Genomic DNA, 10,000 nt, shown 5'->3' on the forward strand with positions numbered 1-10,000 from the left:
GGTTAGGTAAGTAAAAATATTAATAGGCTACCTTAAATAAGATCATTATCAAGGTAAGGTTAGTATAGATAATGACCAAGGCATGACCAGTCTGAATGTTGATAAAGTAAGCTGAAAGATGAAAGAGGCAGGGTGGGTAGGTGGGGGGGGGGGACTTACCAAACACATGTGTGCAGTTTTCTTCGTTCCTTTTGTGCACATCATAGTCTTGTCCAGCTTCATCTTCAGTCTCTTCTCGCACTTCTTAAGTTCGCGCATGTCAACTACTTCGACCGGTCTCTTAGAATTTTCTGATAAAAGAAAAATAGCGATGAATACAGTACACACACACACAAACACACACGTATATATGTATATGTATATTACACACACGCACACATATATAGATAGATAGATATATGAATGACAATATCCGATCCTCTCCTACAACGCCTGCATTACGTACCGATTTTCGAGAGCTTTCTGGCGCCGTAGCCGATGGAAGCTGCCCTCTCCTTGTTGATTTTGATCTTGTCGAAAATGGGCAGGCAGATGGGCTTAATGAACTTGGTATACTCCAGTTTCGTTTCCAGTTTAAGTAGCACTGGACATTGGACTGGGTACAGTGGCTGGCCCTCTGTAATATGACATGGTTCGGGATGTGATTTACAAGTCTAGGAAGAGCACAGCGACACACACACACACACACAGAAATCTCTCACACAGGCACACACACTGATAATAGCAATAACAAAGACAGCAGTGATCATGACAATAATGATAACGTCTAAAACATTAACCAACAAACAGCAATTCATACTTAGTTCTTTCTTGCTCATCTTGTCATAGCATTCTCTCGGGATGAGGATGTCCGCGATCTTCAGTGGCGTGACTTTCTTGATGCTGATGGCGCCCTCACCGATGACCGCGCCCACGTCTTTCTTGAGTGGGCGTCGCCTCTTGGTCCCTTTCCTTCGGGAGGAGGCCTTCATCTCCTTGTTCTTGTTCTTGTTGTTGTCGTTCTCCTCCTCCTCTTCCTCTTCGGTCTCGTCGACGTTCTTTCGGTCTCCCTTCCCCTTCCTTTGGTCTTTCTTCTTCTTCTGATCTTTCTGGTTCTTCTTGCCTTTCCCATTCTTGTTCTTCCGCCCTCTCTTCTTCTGTCTTGTGTTTTTCTTCTCTGTCTTCCTGTTGTCGCCTTTTCTTCCAGCTTTCTTGTTCTTCCGGCCTTCCCTATCCTTCCTTTTCTTTCTCCTGTCTTGCTGCTTCTTACCCGCTCCTTCTGCGTCTCTCTTTTTCCTGGAGTTGTTTTTATTCTTCTGAGCCCAGATGGGACTGGGATGTGGAGGAAATATGAAAAGGATGAAATATTTGAGCAAAGTAAGGTAATATAGTTGCATAACACAATGAAAGATGAACAATAGAAAATGAAAAAGATAGCCAGGACGATAGAAAATATATATACAGAAAGACAGATGGCAGACAGAGTAACGGGAGACAGACAGCTAAAGTAGTAGAGCAAGACAGATGGCCAGCTTATCAGACAGTTGAACGTGATAAATCTGACACATATATAAGAGAATATACGAAGTAACAGATTTACAAACTAACAACTAACGGCAGATAGCCAGTATAAGAGTAAGAAAGAGACATCAACAGAGTGAGACAGGCATGAATGTCATACGAAAAGAGGTATTGCAGGACATCAGAATAGCAGCTATACAAAGGAAAACAAACACGGAAAACAGACAGACAGACAGCGAAACAAGTAGACAGCACACCTACCCGCAGTAAGTACAACAGGAAGTGGTTGTGAGAACGAATCTATCATTTAATAAGGTTCCGCCGCACATTCGTTCAATGGGGCGTTGAGAGGGGCTCTTTCCTTCCAAGAGAGGTCGTTCATATTGCGTCACGCTGACCTGGAAAGGAGACACAAATCTTAGTATGACATCAGGTTGGTTTAAGCTTCATAAGGAGATTGTTGTACCATGCTCTTGTAAGATTCATTTAGATCTCTCCTTCGAAGATGTATAACCAATTCACAAAGACAGACACACACACACAGACACAGACACACACACACACACACACACACACTGGTTTGTCTTACCAGCCATGGATATTGTTGCCGCTTCCTGTTCGTTTTCCCGTTAAAGACTCGGTCGTCGGTGTCGACCTTGTTTTCAGTCTTCTTCCTCTTGCTAAGCCTCTTTTCCATCTTGCCCAACAACTTGCCCTTCCGTTTGACCTTCTCAATCTTCTTTTCTTGTCGTTTTCCCTTTCCTTCGACTTTCCCAGACATTCCCCTGTTTCCTCCCTTCACTCTCTTCTTCATGTTCTTGTTCTTCCTCTTTGGCTCCTTGGCGTCCTTCTTGTTGTTCCTTCTATTGTTTCTTTTGTTCTTTTCTTTCTTATCTCCTCCTTTCTCTGTCTTCCTCTTCTTCACTCCAGGGCTTCTGTCTTTCTTCTCGCCCTTTCGCCTCTCCTTGAGTTTCTCCTTTTCTTCTCTCTTTACGCGCTTGAGAGGTCCATTCCTTGCCTTTGTCTTATTCTTGTTCTTCTTATTCCTCTTCCTAAAGAACTTTCTGATTTGGTTGGGAAGATTATTCGCGCACGCTGAAATATAGGAGAAAAATAAGTACTTTGAGTTCTCTTGTTGTTTGTCTTTCGTCTTGTTCCAAGGGATATCTGGCATTTTCAGAGAAATACTTGTCGTTTTCTCGAATCATTAGAATTCCTTTTCGTTAATGCAAGTACTGTTAGAGATGGTGAATATAAAAGAACGATTACATCTTTAATCAATGGAAAATTTAGCCTCAACTATGTGGAAATGATCTGATTTTTGACTTGATGATCTTTATTTCCATAAAAAGGTAAATAAAATAAAAATAAAGGTTTAAAGATGAAAGAATGAAAGAAGTGTGATTTACTCACGGCACTTTGGGTCGAGTTCGGCGTCGGAGTAAATCCCTGGGAGGGAAGAAGGCAAGATCATACGGTAAATATTGTGAAAACTATAAATACGAATATAAACGAGTGCCACTGTGGTTATCCCCCCCCCCCCCCCAACAAAAAAGACCAGAAAAGGAACTATACATACAGGTAAATTTATGTATTGGAAACATTCATACACTCCTTTATATATCCATTTATATAAAAATGTATATATATATATGTATGTATATATATATTAATTTATTTATATATATTCATATATATGCGTATGTATATATATATATATATATATATAATATATATATATATATATATAATACACACACACACAACACACACATACGTAAATATAATATATATATATATATATATAATATATATATATATATTATATATATATATATATAACATATATAAATATTATATACATACAAATATATTATATATATATATATATATATATATATATATATATATTAATATATATATATATATATATATAATATATATATATATATATATATATATATACATATTATATATATATATATATATACATATATCTGTGTGTGTGTGGGTTCACGGATGTTCAAGAGAACAGACATATCTTACATTTCCTCCTGTTTCTCGGCGTGAATTTGATCACGAAGCCTTGGTTCTGCTTCTGTTCTTGCGAGTTGAAATACAGAATCACTTCCCTGTAGCCTGTGTAGACCTGCGAGGGGGGGTTGCTTGCGCAGAAACTGTAGGGAAGAAGGAACCGCGTGAGGAGGGAACGCAGGCACAGGAAGGGGGAACTTGGGGCAGGTGGGAACTGAACCGCGTGAGGGAACGCAGGCACAAAGGGGAATTGGGGCAGGAGAACTAGAGACCGCCAGTATAAAGGGAAACGTCAAAAAATAAATGAAAAATGAAATAAAAGAAATAAAGAATAGAATACAATAATTAAAAAGAAAAACACACAAGACCAGAAGAGATGCGAAAACAAACAACCAACGTGAAAACTCACTGGCGCGCGTTGACCGCCGAGATGGAGTCGCACTGGCTGACTCGCACCACGTCCTCGCCGTTGCAAATCGTCCGGTTGAAGTCGCTTCCGGTCGGCGGAACGTACGGCGCGACGGTGGTGTTTCCGGAGCCGGTTTCGGGCTGCGCTTGGCGGCGGTTACGGCGAATGACGTCAGAGGCGAGGTCGAAGCTTTCGAATTCAAGACGGATGACGCAATCGGGGTAATCCACGTTGCACTGCGGGATGAAAGGGGTTCACGTGAGGTTGAGAAATCGGGGAAGATATTTTGAGAATGTGGTTTTGTGAGAAGCAGGGGGTGGGAAGGATAATAATTATGAGGTTAATGTTAATGGTGATGCTAATTCTAATGTGGCTATGTTGATGTTGATAACAATGTTAATGTTAATGCAAATGTTAATAATTATGTTCATGTTAATTCCAATGATGAAGTTTCTCATGTAAATTTTAATGTTTTTGTTGATACTAATATATATGTATATATGTGTATACATACATATATATATATATATATATATATATATATATATACACACACACATATATATATATATATATATATATATATATATATATATATATATATATATATATATAACCATAACCATAAACAAAAGACGAAAAGAAAAGTCCGTTACCCTGAAGACGTAAGGGCATCGCATGTGAGCAGCGTAGTTTCCGGGGTAATTCGGTGACGTCACGATCAGCGGCTCGCGGAAGGCCCCGTAGAAGACGCCGCCGCAACAGTACTTCTCCCTTGTTTGAATCGCCCTTTAAAGAAAAATAATAGATTACATAAAAAGAGAAAGAAAAAAGTTTGGTGTTGATGCGCGCGTCAAGTGATTCATGTATCTTTTTCTCTGTACGTACTTATTCATTTAGTATGTGTACAGATACATACATGCTCTTTTGATCAAATAAACCAAATTGCGCTGATATCAAATAACTCCAAACTGAACCTACTGAATGTCAGGAACAACATTAGGATCTCCGTTGGTCACGATGTAGCCAAACATCTGGTCGCCGAAGGAGTGGATGGTCACATTGTCGTCCAGGTAGCAATATCTATTGATGACGCTGGAGGAGAGAACAAATAATCTATTCACTTCTGTTTCTCCCTCTAGAAACTGTGTTAATATATTCATATACGAAGCTAGTCTACATTTCAACAGATCTATACTCTTATAGATGTATACTTAGTTCTATACTCACGTCCTGTTATAAACATCTATGATTTCCACATAGGGAGGCTTCGCGTTGGCCTGGTTAGACAAATCGCAAGGATATAATTCGCCTGTAATCGCATTCGTGAACTCGACCTTCATCAGGACCAACCTGTCGAAGACGGAGGAACTCAGTAGGGTGAAGAGGCTAATGCAAGTGCAAGCCAACATTATGTTGCAATTGAGAAAGTCATCTTTCACGAATTGCAAGTTGACAGCTTCGTTTTCACTCAGTGTCACTCACTTTACTGTATTGAGACAATCCGTGTTGTTGAAGGTGGTCGTCTTGTTCACCCTGTCCAACGCAGACACGAAGGTGGTGCCCTCTGTCCCAAGCTCATCCTCTTCGTCGTTGGCTTCGGGTTCTTGGCGAATGCCAGACAGGGATGCCAACGTCGCCGTGGAGCTGAAGGCATTTGTAACGATGCCCGAAGTACGCGCCTGGCAGAGGGGAATGCGTTATCAATGTGATATCCGACAGGAACTTTTTATTACATATATAGCTTGATTAACAAAACAGAAGCAAGGAGTGATGCGGGTGGCAGAGTGAAATTGTCTTCATAGCAAAGTGAGATACTAACTTGCAGGAAGAAGCGGAAGGCGAGGGCGTTCTCTTTTGCCATCTGAGCAATAATTTCGCGTCCAAAGTTGAGTGGGATGGAAGTGACATTGCCAGTCCCTAAGGTGTAGTATGTTGTGATAAATTCACCAAAATTGGATATGTTGAACTGGGCCGTAGTTGCTGTGGGAAGAAAGGGAGTCAGTTTCTATTTTCATTTATGTGTGTATGTACGTGTGTGTGTATGTATGTGTGTATTAGTCAAGATTTTTTATTTGTTTATATCATTTTTAAATGTTATTATGCTATGTAGAATTCAATGTCGTCATAACTCTGCTGTCTTAAATATTCATACCTTCAATTTCAGCTTTCGTCGTATCTCCTGTATCTGGATCCTGTGTCACAGGTGCGCCTGTTACTGGAGATTCAGTATTTTCTGCAACGAGTATGACTTTTATAGAAGATTTAAAGAGGATCACATGTTGATGATGAGTCTTGATATCTAAATAAATCGAGGGAATCCGAACCTCAATCTGATTTCAGACATGCAATATCAAGAATGATGATCATTGCTAAAATTGCTGAACAAGCTATAAGTGAATGTGGAACCTTATGTGGAAGACTACATTTGAGTTAATTGTAAGTAATATATGGAGCTTTCTCTTCGTACAAAATTATCCGATTTGAATAATCTGGTTCCAGGGAGATTTCGTGGTTATTCCTATACCTTCTGTTACACATACTGGAATTTATTCTTTATTTTGCAACTGTCCTGATACTAATAGTGTTATAGAGAAGGATTTAAAATGCCACATGTAGATTCAGTTCCATTTTGTTACTATTGGTGTAGATAATTGTCACTGAATGAAGCTCCTCATAATGAACTGAAGTGAGCGGAATGTTGATGTTAATTGTTAGAATCAGCGGAGCTATAGTTGCAAACGCCAAAGATATCATCACTATCAAAATAACTACTTCCGTGTGATTTAGTAATTTCAGAGATATCATCACTATCAAAATCATTACTTTCATGTAATTCAGTAATTTCAACATCTACATTAAGCATCATGAAAATCCAACAAAGTAGCTTAATGTCTTCGAATATCCTACCTCCGCCTGTTGTGTTATCTCCATCTGGTCTCAACGTTACAGGTCCTGCTGTTACTGGGGATCCCGTTTGTTCTGAAACAGCTGATAGTGTTGTAGAAATGATTTCTGAAATAGCGCATAAATACAGCTGGCTGGTATGGGTTACAGTTAGTACTTTATCACCTGAGATTCTTAAAGTAGTATTTTATAGTTCATCCCGGTAATTCGTCTGATCTTGCTATTCATTGCGTGTAAATCTTTATGAACATCATGATTCATGTTAGAATTTAGAAATATACCGCTGGTTAATATATTGTTTTACTATGTTCAGATGTGAACAATGTTAAGCATATATGTTTCTTCCCTTCTTTTTTAGTAATGTTTTTATTAATATTTTTATCAAAGCATATTGGTTCCCCATCTTTTATTAATGTGTAATTTATATAGAAATGTTATAAAACCAGGATTACAAAATCTTTACCTCCATCTCTCGTAGTATTATCACCACCAGGCCCTTCAGGTCCTTCAGTTACTGGAGATTCTGTAACTGGTGCTGTAACAAATGATGCACAAATGGTTAGAAAACATACCGATGAACACTGTATAGTCAAAGCGCACACCAATTAAGGAAGGGGTTAAACTTATTACATGCAAACTGGAATTGTGTTTGTGTTTGTAATAATCCTTAGTCTCTGGTGCCTTTGTAACAGGTGCTGCTGTTACTGGTGGTTCTGTGGTGTTGTGATAGATTATACCGTTACAGGTGCTAAAGTTGCTGTTTTTTCTGTAACTGCTATGATAAGGAACCTGTTTGAAATGTAAAGATAAAATCTAGTATTTTTTGTATTCAGGGAAAATGTCTTCCCTGTTGCTCAGTGATATTGGTTGAGCAACATAAAACTCCGTGTCTTAAGATCTTTACCTCCGCCTGTTGTGTTGTCTGCATCTGGTCCCAGCGATACAGGTGCTGCTGTCACTGGGGACCCCGTTTGTTCTGCAAAAGCGGGTACTGTTATGTCGCACTGTTATAGTTGATGCGCATGTTGAATAACGCCAGGTATATCAGCATGTAATCTATTTCACGATCTGAAAATAACTTTACCTCCATCTCTCGTGGTATTATCAGCACCAGGACCTTGTCCTTCAGGTACTTCAGTCACTGGAGATTCTGTAGCTGGTGCTGCAACAAATGATGCACAAAGGGTTAGAAAACATGCCGATCAACACTGCATAGTCAAAACTAAGTGTAACTTAGGAAGAGTTAAACCTACCACACGCAACTTGAAATAGTGAGAAATAGTGTTAGAAAAAAAAAATCCCCAAATAGTTCAAAACTATTCTTTAAGTGATTCATGCCATTGCAATAACTTGTACAAAGTAAATGATAACTAGTTTTAGCTCTTAACAATCTCTATAATCAGCCTCCGTGATAACTTCAGTCTCTGGGCCTTAATTACAATTGCTGCTGCTTCTGGCGATATGTTGCAGAGCAGGATATATAAGGTCTTCCAAAGTACAAAAACCTCCTGTTAAATAGCACGTGAATTGTTTAGTGTAGTTTCTGATTTGTCTAAATAGTCTGAGGTTTCAAGATTTCGTGGTAGTTTCTGTACATGACACCTTTAATACAGGTGCTAAAGTTGCTGGTTTGTTTTGTAATTACTATGACAGGGAACCTATTTGAATTATAAAACTGTATGTTATTATTTTTGGCACAATGGAAATGCGGCGTCTTTCACTGGCACTGATTGCCTCAAGATCTTTACCTCCGCCTGTTGTGTTGTCTGCATCTGGTCCCAGCGATACAGGTGCTGCTGTCACTGGGGACCCCGTTTGTTCTGCAAAAGTGGGTACTGTTATGTCGCACTGTTATAGTTGATGCACATGTTGAATAACGCCAGGTATATTAGCATGTAATCTATTTCACGATCTGAAAATAACTTTACCTCCATCTCTCGTGGTATTATCAGCACCAGGACCTTGTCCTTCAGATACTTCAGTCACTGGAGATTCTGTAGCTGGTGCTGCGAGAAATGATGCACAAAGGGTTAGAAAACATACCGATCAACACTGCATAGTCAGAACTAAGTGCAACTTAGGAAGAGTTAAACCTACCACACGCAAATTAAAATAATGCGTGTGTGTGTGCATAAAAACAAACCCCCCAAAAGTTAAAAACTATTCTTGAAGTGACTTATGCCATTGCAATAACTTGTACAAAGTAAATAAATAGTTTTAGCTCTTAACAAACTCTATAATCAGCCTCCGTGATAACTTCAGTATCTGGGCCTTAATTACAATTGCTGTTGCTTCTGGCGATATGTTGCAGAGCAGGATAAATAAGGTCAACCAAAGTACAAAGAACTTCATGTTAAATAGCACGTGAATTGTTTAGTGTAGTTTCTGATTTGTCTAAATAGTCTGAGGTTTCAAGATTTCGTGGTAGTTTCTGTACATGACACCTTTAATACAGGTGCTAAAGTTGCTGGTTTGTTTTGTAATTACTATGAGAGGGAACCTAATTGAATTATAAAACTGTATGTTATCATTTTTGGCACAATGGAAATGCGGCGTCTTTCACTGGCACTGATTGCCTCAAGATCTTTACCTCCGCCTGTTGTGTTGTCTGCATCTGGTCCCAGCGATACAGGTGCAGCTGTTACTGGGGATCCCGTTTGTTCTGAAACAGGAAAAAATCTCTAAATGATTCTTATGAATGGTTGATTTTATCTCGCATTTTTTTCGTATTTGTTACGTAATCTTAGTGATATAGTAAATGGTCATTGACATAATCCATATTACTGGTAAAACTCAATAATTTCCTTGCATTAACTGACGGCGTATTGCTAAAATAAATGCTTATAGTACGGTAGTTATAACGGGATCTCCATAGAATAAATATTTACTGCCAGAATGATTCTTGTTAAATTTTAGAAATATGCTTTGTACAGCTAATATATTGAAAATGCCAAAGAAACTAGATACATGAAACTGATTTTTGTGTCTTATCAGATGTCACATTGTTATAGTTGATGCACATGTAAATAACGTCATGTATTTGTTTCTTTTTTAATTAATGTATGAACGTTTAAAGAATATATTGTGTAATCGAAATATATTTGTTTCACTTTTTACTAAAATCTCAAAATACTAGTCCCATATATTTCA

At 38.6% G+C, this 10,000-nt stretch overlaps 1 protein-coding gene across 9 annotated transcripts in view; it reads right to left on the minus strand.

Moving 5' to 3' along the window:
- LOC122266626 (uncharacterized) overlaps window positions 1–10,000 on the minus strand; it is a 12,827-nt gene that overhangs the window by 990 nt on the left and 1,837 nt on the right. For 3 of the 9 annotated variants that reach the window (XM_086538427.1, XM_086538428.1, XM_086538426.1), the window contains 21 exons: window positions 9,441–9,512; window positions 8,779–8,856; window positions 8,599–8,670; window positions 7,935–8,012; window positions 7,755–7,826; window positions 7,314–7,385; window positions 6,854–6,958; window positions 6,099–6,179; window positions 5,766–5,926; window positions 5,429–5,625; window positions 5,174–5,296; window positions 4,925–5,038; window positions 4,600–4,732; window positions 3,944–4,179; window positions 3,547–3,677; window positions 2,914–2,949; window positions 2,090–2,595; window positions 1,762–1,898; window positions 800–1,311; window positions 446–616; window positions 160–290 (listed from right to left, as the gene is read on the minus strand). In XM_086538427.1, coding sequence (XP_086394553.1) covers window positions 160–290; window positions 446–616; window positions 800–1,311; window positions 1,762–1,898; window positions 2,090–2,595; window positions 2,914–2,949; window positions 3,547–3,677; window positions 3,944–4,179; window positions 4,600–4,732; window positions 4,925–5,038; window positions 5,174–5,296; window positions 5,429–5,625; window positions 5,766–5,926; window positions 6,099–6,179; window positions 6,854–6,958; window positions 7,314–7,385; window positions 7,755–7,826; window positions 7,935–8,012; window positions 8,599–8,670; window positions 8,779–8,856; window positions 9,441–9,512 — 3,218 coding nt within the window. The remainder of the gene's footprint in view (window positions 1–159; window positions 291–445; window positions 617–799; window positions 1,312–1,761; window positions 1,899–2,089; window positions 2,596–2,913; window positions 2,950–3,546; window positions 3,678–3,943; window positions 4,180–4,599; window positions 4,733–4,924; window positions 5,039–5,173; window positions 5,297–5,428; window positions 5,626–5,765; window positions 5,927–6,098; window positions 6,180–6,853; window positions 6,959–7,313; window positions 7,386–7,754; window positions 7,827–7,934; window positions 8,013–8,598; window positions 8,671–8,778; window positions 8,857–9,440; window positions 9,513–10,000) is intronic. The other 6 variants (XM_086538431.1, XM_086538430.1, XM_086538433.1 and 3 more) reach the window with 4 other exon arrangements.

Source organism: Penaeus japonicus, unplaced genomic scaffold (genome assembly GCF_977035675.1).
Source record: "Penaeus japonicus unplaced genomic scaffold, GWHDUDI00000001_assembly GWHDUDI00000007, whole genome shotgun sequence".
Classification (NCBI taxonomy): domain Eukaryota; kingdom Metazoa; phylum Arthropoda; class Malacostraca; order Decapoda; family Penaeidae; genus Penaeus; species Penaeus japonicus.